At 67.0% G+C, this 15,083-nt stretch overlaps 2 protein-coding genes across 2 annotated transcripts; both read right to left on the reverse strand.

Moving 5' to 3' along the window:
• Positions 1–4,776: 4,776 nt before the first annotated feature.
• Positions 4,777–5,697, reverse strand: EMIHUDRAFT_316584 (hypothetical protein; the record flags this gene model as incomplete). Its single annotated transcript, XM_005767931.1, has 3 exons — positions 4,777–5,127; positions 5,179–5,200; positions 5,267–5,697. The coding sequence occupies 3 exons, from the start codon at positions 5,695–5,697 to the stop codon at positions 4,777–4,779; spliced, it is 804 nt and encodes a 267-aa protein (XP_005767988.1).
• Positions 5,698–7,401: 1,704 nt separating this feature from the next.
• EMIHUDRAFT_370611 (hypothetical protein) lies at positions 7,402–7,998 on the reverse strand. Its single transcript, XM_005767932.1, has one exon. It carries the CDS (start codon positions 7,978–7,980, stop codon positions 7,447–7,449), a length of 534 nt encoding a protein of 177 aa, XP_005767989.1. The 5' UTR covers positions 7,981–7,998; the 3' UTR covers positions 7,402–7,446.
• Between the last annotated feature and the right edge of the window lie 7,085 nt (positions 7,999–15,083).

A 15,083-nucleotide genomic window follows, 5' to 3' on the forward strand; every position in this document is an offset into this window, starting at 1 on the left:
ATGGCGGTGGCGGCGATGGTGGAGGTTGTTACGAGGGCGAAGGCGGCGAGGGCAGTGGCGGTGAGGGGGGCGGCGGTGAGGGCGGTGGCGGCGAGGGTGAAGGTGGGAACGAGGGGGGCGGCGGCGAGGGCGGTGGCGATGAGGGTGGAGGTAACGAGGGCGGTGGCGGCGAGGGCGGCGGCGGCGAGGGCGGTGGCGATGAGGGTGGAGGTAACGAGGGCGGCGGCGGCGAGGGCGGCGGCGGCGAGGGCGGTGGCGATGAGGGTGGAGGTAACGAGGGCGGTGGCGGCGAGGGTGGAGGAGGTAACGAGGGCAGCGGCGGCGAGGGCGGCGGCGGCAACGGCGAGGGTATGAGACCCTGGCAGAAGAGCAGCCCGTCTGGCGCAGTCCTCGGAATCAGCTGGCCGAGCTCGTCGGGCCTCTGGCAGTAGTCGTGCTCGTAGAAGATGTCGGTGATGAACGTGCGGACCGCGCAGAACTTGACGTGCATGAAGTCGCGGTTCTGCTCCTCTCTCGACAACCCCAGGCACGCCCTCTCGTACACCGCCTGCGCCTCTGGGTCGGGCGGCAGGAGCAGCGCCTGCACCTCGGGCGGCTGGCGGGCGTAGTGGTCGCACATGTCGATCGGCGCCAGCCACACCGGCCGGAAGTCGGGGTCGTCGCACGCGCACTCGCCGTCGCGCGTGCGTGGCCGCCGCACCGGCCACGAGCTGTTGGGCTGGCCGACCACGGCGTAGAAGGTGCTGACGCTGTCGAGCGCGGTCAACGAGGAGTTAGCCAGCGCGTCGTAGTCGAAGAAGATATTGCAGGGGCACTCCGCCTCCTCGTTGCTCTGCGTGGTCCCGACCGGGCCGATGTCGGTGCCGCACATCAAGGCGCCGTCGCGGGCGAGGCGTGGGTAGAGCTGGAAGCTGTTGGCTTCGTCGGGCACGCAGTACTCCTTGCTGGCGAGGTAGTAGAGGTCGCGCACAAAAGCGGGCGTGGCGCACAGGCGGACGTGGTGGTAGTACTCGTTGACCTGCTCGCCCGGCGCGAAGGCGGCGCAGGCGCGCTCGTACGCCTGCTGCAGCTGCCCCGAGCCGCCAAAGAGTGCTTCTCGCTGCGTCGCGTTGATGCTGTCCACCCAAAAGCACAGGTCGAGGGCGGCGAGCCAGACGGGGCGGTCCTCGGCGCTCTCGCAGGCGCAGCCCCACGCCGGGTCGTACACGGGGAGGCTGAGCGGCCAGGCGGAGCTGGTCTGGAGGGTGTAAAAGAGCGCGTTGGTGTTGTTCAAGAAGGTGAGCGAGCTTGCGAGGCCGCGCTCCAGGTCGTAGTAGGGCGAGCAGACGCAGGGCGGCGGAGGCGGCGAGGGTGGCGGCGGGGTCGGGGGCGGCGGCGAGGGTGGCGGTGGACTCGGGGGCGGCGGGCTTGGGGGCGGGGGCAGCGGCGGCGAGGGTGGAGGTGGTGGTGAGGGCGGCGGCGGTGAGGGCGGTGGCGAGGGTGGCGGAGGTAACGAGGGCGGCGGCGGCGAGGGCGGCGGCGGCGAGGGTGGAGGTGGGCTTGGAGGCGGTGGACTAGGCGATTCGCTCTCTGGTATCTCCAGGATGATGAGCGGCGGCGGGGAGGGCGACCAGCTCACGATAGGGCTTGACTCGTTGTTCAGCCGTCGCACGTGGCGTTTTGTATGAGGTGGAGCAAGGAGCCTTTGCAGCACCCCACTCGACTCCCAGCGAGCCGCCTCTCTCAGCTGCCTCATCACCGCGCCATTCCTCTCCTCCTCCTCCCCCCCATGCTCCCCCGCCCTCTCCTCCTCCCCCGTCAAATCCGCTTGCGTGCAGAAGCGCCAGTCACCAGCCTCCGGCGAGTGCTCGAGGGTCTACCAGACGAGAGGGGGGCGTGAGAGGACGAGGGGCGGGAGGGCTGTTGCAAGGGCGAGGGGCGCACATTAGGAAGCGAGGTCGGGCAGGTCAGGTATGGGCTCTCCCCCATGATGGCGCACTCCGTGCGGTACTCGTTGTCGTGGAAGAAAGGGAAACGGCACGGGCAAGCGGTATAGTCGGCCGAGTCCTCGCACGGCGGGGGCGACGCGGAGCCAACAAGTCCCTTGACGAGGAAGTAGCGCAGCTGATCGTACAGCATGTAGACGGTGCCGTCGTCGCGACTGTGGTACGTCCAAAGCGCCGACCACCGATCGCGGGTGCTCTCGCCAATCTGAAACTCCTCGGGAGCGCAAGTGTTGCACGCCAGCCTGCAGACACGACGAAAGTGCCTCCCGACGACATCCTGGCGTGAGCATGCCGATCTGACCACTTTGAGGTCGCACCGCGGCGGGTCCGGCTGGCCCGCGCACAACGGCTCGGATTGGGACGGTAGGGCAGGTGGCGGAGACGGCATGCGCGGTGGTACGGCGAGCGATGACGAGCCGAATGGCCAGGGAGGAGGAGGCGGCGGCGGCGGAGATGGTGGCGCCGGTGAGGGTGGCGGTGAGAACGGAGACGGTAAGTCTCCGATGACCCGCTGCATGTAGGCGAAATACGCGGTGGGCGTCGGGTCGACAGGATCCAGCAGGCGCGTGTTGGCCGCCTCTAGCGCGTCGCAGAACTCGGAGGTTATGTCGGTGCGGTAGACGGTGTGCGCCTGCAAGTAATGCCTGTTCGCGGTCGGCAGAATGGCCGCACGCACGCGCTCCACCTCCTCACGGCATTCGCGGCCACAGTACTGGGAGTCGAAGTCCAGAAAGGGGTTGACTGGGAGCAGCTGGGTCGCCGTCGTGTCTGTGTCGACGGGCAGCTTGAAATTTCTCACGAGTGTGAAATCGGATGTCACTTGCATGAACCACTCTGTGCTGATGTTCGCCCTGCAGATGTCCCACCACGCCGACTGCCTCGTGTCGCGCACCTCCACCTCCACAGGGACACCGAAACGAGAGGAGTCGTCGCAGATGCCCAAACCGTGTTGGTTGCCGGTGAACCGGAGAGCGCTGGGGCAAAGCCGGAAGTGGTGACCACTCGGACCGGCTGCCGAAAACGATCGCGTCACCTTTGCCGCCGATGCCTTGTCGTGAGTGCTCACGACGATGCGGCTGAACGGGAGGGAGGAGCCCGCGCACGATGGGTGCGCGAGATGCTCCTCTGCCAAAAGCAAGCTCGCGAGGAGCCTGTCGATGCCACCGTTGCCGAAGTCCGAGACGAGGAGGGAGAGAGAGGTGTTTGCGTTCGCGCTGAGCATCTTCTGCGGGTATGCGTTCCGCGCGGCTCGCGGGCAGCCGGGCCTCGGCCACTCCTGCAGATAGACAGCTCCGTGGACGAGTATGGCCGTGTCGGCGATGTCGCGCGGGAGGGTCAGCGTCGCGGCGAGGTTGGAAATGAGAGGCGTGGTTTTGTAGCCGTACACCTGCGCCGCCACGTCCATGCTGGCATTGTTGTCCCGAAAGATAACCTCGGACAGTTCCACGTCGAAGGGGCGAAGAAAATTTTAAACGGAATACGTCCATTTTTGGAGCTTGGAATACGGCGTATTCCATGGAATACGTGGAATACGGGTGGAATACGGGTGGAATACAGGCCTCTGGGAGGTCATTTGGAATACGTGGAAAACGTATTCACACAGTAGGGTTCGGGCTCCTTGCTGCGGGAGGGAAGCTTGGCGCGCGCGACTGCTGGCCAGGAGCCCTCCTCGTCTTCCTCGACGAGCCCACCTCCGGGCTCTCGCCGCCGGCGCCAAAGACAGATGATGTTCGGCAAACGGCTGAGCCTTAACCCGACGTTGTACAGTTCGCCACCGCCGCAGACGCCGAGCGGCAAGCGCAAGGGTCAGCTCCCGAATGACGCGTTCTGCCACGTCTGCATCGCCGAGTGCGGACTGTACGCCTGGCTCGACCAGAAGCGCGACAAGTCGAGCATCCCGCAAGGCTACCCGTTCTCGGACATGCCCTTTGGCTGCGGCGGCTGCGGCGGCTGTGATCGCTGCCTCCCTGCGCTGGCTTGCGATGGCAGCCGCGTTGTTCAGGTCAAGCTCGGTCGACATCTGAATGTGTATCCGGTCCACCTGCCGTGCTTTGTGCGCCGCTGCCTCATCGTCGACCTCGCGCCCTCGGGCCAGGGCAGTTGCCATATCGACGAGAAGCCCATCGAGAAGGGCGAGCCGCGGCTGGTCGTCGTCGTGCCCAAGCACAATGGCGAGGCGGACAGCAAGGTGCTGTTGCGAATGCGGAGCGCCAAGTCCTTCCTGGACACGCTGCGACGAGAGCCTGCGCTTTCGGGATTCGACGCGAGCTCGCTGCAGGGCATGGCGCAGCTGCCGCCTGCCGCCCGCCAGTGGTCGCTCGGCGTTCTCAATGGCGATGGCGGAGCACTTGGCAGCTTTCCCGCCCATTCGGGCGCCGTGCCGAAGTACGCGTTCAAGGACAGCTTCCCAGAGAACTACAAGATGGAGTGCAAGGACTGCAAGAGGAAGAGAGGGTCGTGAAGGGCCATTGCCAAAAAGCAGACGACCCGCCGAGACGCACCAAGTACCGATCTGGCACCCGGCAAAAACACGCTGCTATCTAGATACGTGCTACGAAAAAATCGGTGTCTTTTTGTATATACACCCTGGGGCCATGTGTTTGTTTACTGAACTGTGAGGGTACTCAATACTATCCGCGCGCCACAGGGCTCCGACGTCAGCGCCCGCGCGCGGCTCGCCGCGCCGCTAGATAATGCCTATGGCCTGTATGTCGCTATGGCCTATGCGCACTCCGCTCCACTCGACGCTGTCACTGCACACTGGACAAACCGTGCACCCGCCACGCCCCCGCTACTTGAACTGCGGCCCGTCAATCGGGCGTGGCGCGACCGGCCGCATATAAACGAATAGCGAGCCGCCGTCCTCCTCGACGATGCGCATGTCGCCGTCGTGGTAGACGAGCTTGACGGCGCACGTGGGCGCCAGGCCCTTGTTCCACGGCAGCAACTTCCAGACAGCACCCACCGGCACCCTCAGGTTCCAGATCTGCTCGGCGATCCATTTACCCGCGCCGCCGGGCAGCGGGCGGAGCCCGCTCAGCCCTGGCACGGGGCGGGAGGTCGTGTAGTCGACTTCCATCGCGAGGCGGTCGCCCTGCAGCTCGACCTTGCTCGCCGTGATGACGCAGCCTACGGGGAGGGCCTGGAAAGGTGCAGGGAAGGGCCCTCGCGCTCGAGCCAGGATCGCCGCGACCGCCTCCAAACGTGGGCAGCAGCTTCCAGAAGCCAATCACCTGCCCGTGAGGAGGCGGAGTGAGGAGGCGGGAGAGGGAGGCGGCGACTTCCGGGTGTCGCAGGCCGGGATCGTCGTCAGCGAGAGGAGGTTCGTGTCGAACTCGGAGTACAGGTAACCCTTGCTCGAGTCGATGAGCTGCGCGACGCGGCCAATCTTAGAGATGCCCCACGAGCAGGTCTGCAGCTCGTGCAGCTTGAAGAAGAGCTCCGCCTTGTCGGGCTCGCCGTCGCGCGCATACGCCTCGCGAATCGCCAGGAAGAATGGGCTGGAGCGGAAGATCCCGTGCGCAACCGACGTGAACACGAGCTCCCACTCGCCGTCGAGCTCCGAGAGCGCCGTGGGCAGCGGCGGGCTGGAGGCGACGAGCTGCTGGAGCAGCCCGTCCATGATCTCCATGCGCTCCGCGTACGCGCCCGAGCTGGTCGGGTTGTAGGCCTGACCGCGGTCCAGCGCCGCCGCAAGCTGCATGATCTGCATCTTGAGCTCTGTGTTGGTGGCTGCGGCCACGAGCGGTGCCGGGGCGGCGGCAACCGCCATGCGTGGCGTGTCCGGGCGTTGTCCGGGCGACAGCGCATCGTGGCGAGGAGCGTACGAGGCGCGATGGGTGTGCGTGATAGCCGGCGCGAGGCTCAGGGCGGTCGCAGCAGCTAGCAAAAATGGCATTGGGCTTGAACGATATCGGTGTCGAAAGACCTCCACAGCGCTCAACAGCTACGCGGGGCCCAGCGAGCTCCGACTCCAGTCCTCGGTGATACCCTGGCGAGGTACTCGACAACTTCCAGCCTGCTGTGAAAACAGCTGACGCAGTCTCGCCGAGGCTCGCCCCAGCTCTCGGGTTCCCTCGCCCCCCCGGGCAAGGGGGGACCCCGTGAGGCGTGGGAGTGCCTCGCCAGGTGATACCCCAACAGAAAACACATCGACAGCCCGCGGGCAGATTTTGTATACCGAGCCGGTGGCCGGTGCCGAGCGCAGGCGGTGCCCGCAGCGCGCAGGTCGGACCTTAAGACAGCATTGTAGATCCCTGGGCGAGGGTGGTGTGGAGAGGGCGGTCCTCCGTCGGCGCCAAACCGCATTTTGTATCCAAACAATGGTTAGGGCGAGCGAGCGAGGCGCCGGGGCGCCCGAGGCGCGAGGCGCCGAGGCCGAGGCTCGAGGCACACGAGGCTCGAGGGCCGAGCGCGAGGGCGAGGCGGCGGGGGGCCGGCCCCGCGGGCGCGGCGCCCACACGCCCCATTCCCTGACTTGGCAAGGTAACGGGAATGATCAGCGAGAATGGCGAGGCTCGGAATGCGTTCTTAGAACGTGAGCCTGTGTGTGTGCCAGTCCGCGCCAGTCTGCGCCCTTGTCGTGCCAGTGTGCTGTGAGAGAGGCTTGTATCTTAAGAATTCTTAGAACGTTCAGAACACCGGCCACTGGGGGCCCGCCTGAGGCGCTGAGACCCGAAGCCTCTCTCTGTAACTCTCTCTAGCAGCAGACAGGCACAGGGACCCAGTGACGCGGCTCATCAGTCCTCCCTCATCCTCTTCAAAGCCGACAATGGCTTCGTTCGCCGCCTTTTTCTCCGCCGTGCGGTACGCCTTGAGTGCCCGGTTCAGGTTCTGCTTGCCGCAGTTGTCGTACCTTTACAGCTCCACGAGCTCGGCCCAGCGCGTATCAATGAAGCCGTCGTCATTCTGGTCCTCTCCAATTTTGCCTGGGTGAGGTAGCACAGCGACGTCTCCGCCGCGGCCAGCTCATTGCGCCGCTTCTTCCCGAGGGCCGCTCAGCGGGGTCGGCGAAGCGCATGCCAATCACCTCCTTGATCTCGAAGCAGTATGTCGGCACGACCGCGTCGTCTCCTCCGCCGTGCACATGTACTGGCAGAACGTGTTACATGTACTAGTCCGAACGGACCCCACCAGCGGTTGCCGTTCCTGCCATCTCGTGCGCCGGCAACGTGGTGGCGCAATGGGTGGTGAAAAATCGCACGCGCTGCCCGCGCGGCAGAGAGGAGAGAGCTAGGCACAGAGAGACCCCAGAGCAGTCCGAGCGTCGCCGACTCCTCTACTCTCTCTACTCACTCTGTTGAGCCGATCTGTGAGGAAACCTGAGGTGAACCCCCCCCCGCCCCCCCTCGCACGGTGTTGACGTCACCCTTCACAGCGCGGTGGCTCGCGGTGATGAGAGCACGACGGCGAGAGTAGTACAGTACAGATGTAAAGTATACCGCGCGGAACCACGAGCCGCTCATCCGTCCCCATCCTCGTCTTCGAACGACAGTTTGCTCGCCTGCGCCTTGCGCTTCTGCTTCTTGCGCTCTTTGCGCTCCGCAGCCTCAGCCGCTCGCTTAAGCTCGAGCGCCGCGGCGGCCGCCTCTTCGCGCTGTGCGTGCGCCGCCTCCACCTCCTCCTTCTTCTGACGGAAGTCTGCGGCGGAGACGAGACCATATGTGGCCTGCGCCAGGTCGCGCTCTAGCTCACCGTCCGTCGAGGTGAAGCGCTCATCGCCTCGCAGCAGCGACGAGGTCCAAACGCCCGCATCGTGCGTCCCAGCGGCGCGTTCCTTGAGCGATGCGCGTTCGCGCTTCATCTCGGCACGCGCCTCCTTCACCTCCGCAGCCAGCCTCCGTCGCTCCTCCTCGTGCGCCTGCACCGCCTCGAACGACTCCGCGTGCAGGTGGCCGCCGCCAAACCCGCCGACATACTCGTTCTTTTCGCCACCCTTTGCGTACAGGGCCTGGAGCTTTGCCTCTAGCGCCTCGAGCCGCGCTTTGGCCGCCATTCCCCTGGCGCGCGTTCCAGTCCGCGGCACCGGGGCGTCATTTTTGTTTTTTTATTCTTGGTCGGCCCCTTTTGGGAGGCAAACCCTGGCCGGCCCCCAGAACCCCAGGTAAGGCCCAGGTGTGGCCTAGGGCATCAGAAGGGACCAAGAGGAGTCCAGTCTGAGCCATAGAGCCCATGCATGTCTTTGTTTGCTAGGGTGCCCACAGGGCTAGGGTGCCCACAGGACCCAAAAGAAAATAGCTTTGCGACTCAAAAAGGGACGCACGAGGCAAATCCGATGTTGGCCAGTTCCAATAGGAGCGAGGCCTCTTCCGTTGGGGGACCGAGTTCAATAGGAAACGAGGGTTTCCCATTGTGACCCGCTCCAGCGCGAGCGTGACACTGCACTTGGCGCCGAGCGCCCGCGGCACAGACCTTGTGCAGGCCGACCCTCATTGAGTGCACCGGTCCGGACCGATGGCGCTCGGTGTGGAGCAAGCAAGACCCCCCCCCCCCATCGGCGCGCGCTCGCCATTCCAACGGCCGCCAGGAGCACCAAGAGGACTCCTCATGGCTGCACTCAAGTGGGCTTCGACCGGCCTCGGCTGGGGGGGCGGGTTGTCCCGGCTGCGGACGCCTTCTGCAGCCCCCTGGGCGTGGGTCAGCACCCCAAAACTGCCCCTCGGCGGCATACAGCACTGCCAGCCAGCCTCTTCCTCCTCCTAAGGGCTGTACTATAGGCCATATTGCGCCGCCTCCTACTGGCAGCCGGGCGGGCGCGCGCCGCGCGCGCCTCGGCGCGCGCACGGCTCGCAAAGTTCGAACGAGTACTGCCGCCCGGCCGCCTCAAGGCTGCCGGGCGGCAGTACTCGCCTCGCAAGGCGCGCACCGGCTGATCTGGCTGCTGCGCCGGCGGCCGCTGCGCTGGCCGCTGCTGCGCCGGCTGGCGGGCGGCACGGCCGCCGGCGGCCGCTGCACCCGCGCCTTCCCTCGCGGGCGCCGTCGCGCCGCGCGCGCCCAACTCTCTCCTGGTACACGGCACGCGTCGTCACACAGCCGCGGAGAATAGGCGGTGCAGCGCGCGAAGCGCGCGCGATCTCGTACTTTTAAGGCTGGATCCGGCCATTCCAAGGGTATCCCTTTGAGAATCCCCAGCGTCCCACCCTCCTAGTCACACTCTCAATTTCTCGACTGGCCAACACGAAGTGCTGCGATCGGGGGTGGCCCATTTCTTTTTTCCTTAAGGCGAACTTGTCTCCAACGGAGCCGGGGTTGCCTCCGGGGGTGGAGACTTTGGCGACGTGGCGGGTGCAGGCGGCAACGTGGGCGGTGCGTCGTTGAGGTAGACGGTACCGGGGGATAGCACTGGTGGCGGTGGCGGCGGCAGTGTGGGCGGTGGGGCGGCGGTGCCGGCGGCTCGGAGGCTTGGGTCGTGTCCGTCCTCCAGGCAGCGCAGAACCAGGCCGGCCTCGAGCTGTTCCTCCTCGGACTCGGCGGTGATGAGCGCCCTGGTTGCCTCGTCGACGGAGGTGGGCACCGTGGGCACCGCCCGTTTCCGGCGGGTGTCTGCCACGTCGGGAGCAGCACAGCAGCTGTCGTAGTAGAGGCGAGGCTCCTTCGAACCCCGTCGTGCGTCGTTTGGCCCGCCGTGGCGACTGTCGTTGTTGCCTGACTCTGATTCGTCGTCGGAGCGGTCGGACCGGGTGCGGGTGTTGGCGGTTCCAGGCGTGGCGTAGATGGTAACGCTGAAGATATGCCACGGGCCTGGAAAAGCGCCGCCCTGCGCGGGCATGTACTCGGGGCGTGCGAGGGCGCCTGCCTGCGTAGGCGAGGCTGCCGTCGCGACGTAATCGATGTGGGCGCCGGCGCTGTCGAGTTGCAGTCGGGCGAGGGGTTGGGCGACTGCGCGGGTGGTGGCGGCGCTCGGCGTGGGCGCGGCGGTGGCGAGGGCGAGGCCCGTGAAGGCGCCTCCGTAGAAGTTGCAACCGAAGCGCGGCGCACATCCTCCCGGCGAGATCTTTCGTTTCTTGGGAGGGAGTGTGCAGTCGCCGTCGGAGGAGGAGTCGGCCGCCGAGGTCGGGCCGTTGTCGGAGCTGCAGCTGGGGCCGGCGGTACCGTGCGCGGGAGTTGGGCTCGGGTTGGCTGGCGGGGGCGCGGTGTCAGCGGAGGGAGGCGCGGTGGGGGGCGTGGCTGCGGCTGCGGTGGCGGCTGCGGCGGCGGTGGCGGTGGCGTCGGCGGTGGCGGTACCGAGGGCACCGGGCGTGAGGAGGGTGGGGTTGGCGGCCGCCGCTTCGGTCGCTGGCACGGGATCGCCGTTGAAGGGGTACCAGTGGTCAAGTGCAACCGGGAAGCCGGCAGGGAGCGGCACGTGTAGGTTGATGTGTTGAAGCGCTGCCGGGACGCCCCCATTGTCTTCACCGTACTTTTTGTGGATCGCTCCGCTGCCGCCGATTGCCCCATGTGCAGCGCAGAGATCCCAGCAGCTGAAGATGCCGCGTCCGAGTCGAGGGATATAAAGAGCATAGACGGGCGGCTCCTTCTTCTTCTTCCCGTTGCCGGCGGCCCAGACCCCAGGTAGTAACGCGGCGAGGGTGATGGCTGGTCTGGAGCTGAAGGCGGCGACGCAGAGTTGAGCGGTGTACGGGTTGACGATGATGTGAGATATGTCGTAAAGAATGTCGTAAGAGATGACGGTCTCGGGACGGAACAGATCGAGGGCGTGTTGGCAGGACGACAGGTTAGGGCCGCCACGAGGGACGACCTCGCATCCTTTGGGATCATCGGCGTCCTCACCCGCAGGCACATGACCCCCTGTGTCCTGGTTGAGGGGCGTCCACGAGATGATGGTAGTCCAGTTGGCGGCGGTGGTGGTGTTGGCTGCGCGGTCACAAGGTTGCTGCGCAGCACAAGGCGGCTGGTCCAAAAGGAGAGGTGGGAGCTCTGAGGCTCTGGGCGATGGCTCAGGCGATGGCTCAGGCGAGGGCTCAGGCGAGGGCTCAGGCGAGGGCTCAGGCGAGGGCTCAGGCGAGGGCTCAGGCGAGGGCTCTGGCGAGCCAGCGCGCGAGTCGGGTTTCGAACTGGAGGCCAGTCGACTGCCGTCGGGCTCTTGAGCGGCTGCGCCACTGGCAGAGGGCAAAACTGGTCGAGTCGCATTTGTCTGGTATTTGTCGGACAAACGCTGCACTGGTTGAAGGCAAGCGAGATGAGGAGCGCGACTTGGCTCATCAGCAAGGCACTGCGAAGCTGGACGGGACGGGCGGTGAGGCGGTGCGAATGTGGGTCCATTCGGGTCGACCGCGGCCGCCAAGGCTGCGAGCAGCCAAGGCAGCGCCATATGCGGCGGAACTTTTACTCTCCCAGTACGTACTTCCTCGATCGCCGTGCTAAGCTCGCTTCCGAGCTCTCACGCCGCGCGTAGGGCCCCTAGGGGCCTAGAGAGCACAACCCCCTCTCTCTTTTCTCCCAGTAAGCTAAAAGTACGTACGTACAAGCAGAGAAGGCCGAACTCGTCCGTCCCACCTCCCGACTGATCAGATGGCCATGTCGAAGGCGCCTTCCAGCACCGACGATGGCGAATCCCTGAGGCGCAGGTCGTCGAGCACCGCGCACTCGGCCGGCGACGCCGGCGCCGACGAGCCGCCCGCCCGCCGCACAAAGGCCCCTCGGAGGCAGAGCCTGCTGCGGGTGACGAGCACGAGTGCGGCCAATGCCGGCGGCGGCGGGCCGTACCTGCCCCGCATCAGCATCCGCATGGACCGCGAGGCGGTCGCGACCGAGGATCCGGACGACGGGCTGGAGGATATGAAGGAGGTGCGGCTGAGCGACGCCTCTCCTCCTCGCCGCTCGCTCAACATCGTGATCCAGCGGCGGCCGCTGATGCAAGACAGTGTCACCACCACCACGGTCAGCATCGACGTGCGGCGGCTGCTCAAGTGGCTGGTGGCCTGCTCGATGGGGACCGCCCTCCTCTCCGCCGTCCGGTCCAACCTCCACGTCACGCCCTCGACGGAGGAGCTCCGACGCCAGCACGGGCGAGAACTGGGAGGCGCGCGACGGTCCGACACGCCGTCGCCAGCAGAGGCGGGGGCGTGCGCGCCGTGGTGCGGTGTGTGGACGTGCGGCCTCGAAGTGTGCAAGGACTGCAGCGTGTGCACCCGCGGCGACGACCAGCAGCAGTGGAGGGGGCGGGGCGTGCACCTCCTCCCGGGTGCCCCTGACAATGGCCACCCTCTGCCTGAGTCGACGGCGCAGCAAGAAGGCGTCACGCCGGACGCCTCGGGGCCGTACCCGATGCTCAGCGGACCGCGCGACCGCGCCAAGCACGCGCGAGACGAGTGCTGCACGACTCCCGAGCGCGACACCTGCCGGCGCTGCACTCCGCGCGAGCTCAGCAGCGCGTCGCTCCGCGCGAGCATCTCGTGGCACCGGCATCTGCTGCTGCCGGAGGGCTGGCCCAACGACGCGCCCCCGCTCGAGTCGCTCGGCGACCGGCTCCCCTACAGCCGCACCTTCGTCCCCACGCAGCGGTCAGCCTCCGAGGCGCTGCTCGACGGCACGGCGATGCGCCGGCTCGCGGGCAAGTGGATGGCTGCGCCGCACCAACGGCTGATGTTTTGCCCGATGGAGAAGAATGGGGCGACAGAGTGGATCCGCCTCTTTGGCGCCATCAACGGGAAGGCGCGCGCCGCCGCAAATGAGGGGATCGCCTGGTCGCAGATGGTGCACGACAGCACCGAGAAGCAGCTGCCGTCACTGCACGCCTTCGACTACGAGCAGCGCGCTGCGATGTTCAACGCGCCTTCGGTGGTCAAGTTTGTGGTCATCCGCGACCCGCTTGAGCGGCTGCTCTCCGCCTACCTCGACAAGTGCGCCTTCCAGCACACGCGCGGGCCGCCCGACGACGAGGAGTTGCTCTTGATGAGCCACTGCCCGGGCTTCTACCACTCGAACCACGAGCAGAAGACGCCGCGCGAGATGCGGCGCGGCGACGTGACGCCGCTGGTGCCAACCTTTGACGCCTTTGTTGGAAACCTCACCCGCCAGCGCATGCGGTCGGACCCCCACTTTGGGCTCCAGCGCGACATCTGCGGCCTCTCTCCCACCGGCGCGGGCGGTGGGCCATCCGTGCTGCCGTTCGTGCAGTACGTGCTCCGCCTCGGGCCGGACTTCCACGCGTCGCTCGACACGCTGTTTGCGCACGTCGGCATCAACGCCTCGCTCCACCGCACCTTCTTCCCTCAGGCGTCCAGTGCGCTGCACCGCACCTCGGCCAGCAAAAAGCTGGCAAAGTACTATACGCCGGACATCGCCCGCCTCGCGTACGACCTCTACTCGCCCGACTACGAGGCGCTCCGCCTGCCCGCGCCAGAGCTGGAAATTGGCGATGCGGCGCCGGGGAGGCGAGCAGGCCGCCGCGGGCGACACCGCACGCAGAACGATGACGCCGCGGCCGACGCGGGCGCTGCTGACGCGGGCGCTGCGGCGCTCACTCAGTCAGCCGCCACCGAGCAGGTCCGGCCGGGCAAGCTGCTGGCGCGCTGCTCGTCGCACGGCACCGTGGTTGGGACAATCGCGTCGGCGTCCTACGCGGAGAAGCTCCGCAGCCTCGCCGGGTCGGCCGTCGGCGTCGGCTTCGGCTGCGTCGCGGTCTCTGCCCCCGACTCATGGCCCGACCTGCTCTCCAACCCAAAGCTGCAGGCGCTGCCGCCACCGCTGGCGCCGCTGCTGCCGCGGCCGCAGTGGTGCAACCGGTCCCTCGTCACGAGGTACGGGTGGCGGAGAGCCGGGCTCTACAAGGCGCGGCTCTGGCGCTTTGTCGTGGCGGACGAGGGCTACGACCTCTTCGCCGTCGACTGCGACTGGGTGCTGCAGGCCTCGCCCTTCCCGCTGCTGACCAACATGGCTGGCATGGACGTGGTGGCGATGCATGACGGGCCGTCGGGCAAGCTGCTCAACGTCCGCCATCGCACTCGCCCGCTCGTGGACGCTGCGGGTCCTCTCAGAGAGATCCACGGGAGCGCTGCACGTAGGTGGGCCTGATGTGGATCCGCTCCACGCCCTCAACGCGAGCGCTCATGGTGATGGCGGAGAACCGAACCTGGGGCGGCTGGGACCAGGCCCGTTCCTTACCCCCCCCCCCCCCCCCCCTTTCGGCCTGGCTGCTCGGCCTCGTCGCGGTGCTAACCGCCCGCCGGCGCGACGGCAGGCCATCTTCAACGAGGAGCTCAACTATCGCACGTACGGCTCGCTGCCCGCCCCCGGCTGCTGCCACACCGCCTGTCTGCACAAGAAGTATGCGACGCACGTGGCGGCAGCAGTCTCCAAGGATCGCGTGGGCGAGCGGCTCCGGTCGCAAGCTGAAGGCACACGCCGCCCGAGCCAGGGAACCCGCCCGGGCAGGCGTCGGAGCGACCCCCCCCCCCCCCCACGACCGCTTGCACCAGGCGTCCCGTCTTGCTCGACGATGAGCCAGCCGACGGCCCTGCCGCCGCCCAACAGCAAGGTCAAGTGGGGCCTCGCCGCGGCGCGCCCGAACCTGGAGTCCGCCTGGGACCCGTTCGACTACAACGAGTCGCCGCCCTATGGGAAGCGAAGACGCTTTGGCCGATGCTCCCACCTCGGCAAGACGTGCAAGTGGGCGTGCGGGCTCACCGGAGGGGCATCCTCGGAGGCGCCGAGCAGCAGCAGCAGCAGCGTCGCGGCTCGGCAGACGGATGGATGACACGCGTACCTGCTACACATCCGAGGGCCACATGTGAGACACGGCTCAAAAGACACTCTGAGCGTTGGTCTCACTCACACAAACGACGGCCCTGTTGTGGGGTGTGTGCCGGAGCCACACGCCTGTCCGAGATGATATCTCCCGCCAGGAGCGCCAACCCGCACCCCCCCCCCCCAAGGCCCCAAGTGCCAGGCCTCGCTGTGACCTGTGTCGAGACCGGCCACGGTATGATCTTGTCCATGTCGTGTGTCCTCCTCTTATTTACGGGGAGAGTCTCGGCGCCTGCTCGGCGCTGCGTCTGGCGCGCTGGTCTGTGGTCTCGCTCTCGGCGCGGTCCGCGGACGAATCCGGCGACGGGATGTGGGGGGGTGGGCGCTGCCCATCAGACATCGCTCTTGTGG

The sequence above is a fragment of the Emiliania huxleyi genome, assembly GCF_000372725.1.
Source record: "Emiliania huxleyi CCMP1516 unplaced genomic scaffold EMIHUscaffold_473, whole genome shotgun sequence".
Taxonomy (NCBI): Eukaryota; Haptophyta; order Isochrysidales; family Noelaerhabdaceae; genus Emiliania; species Emiliania huxleyi.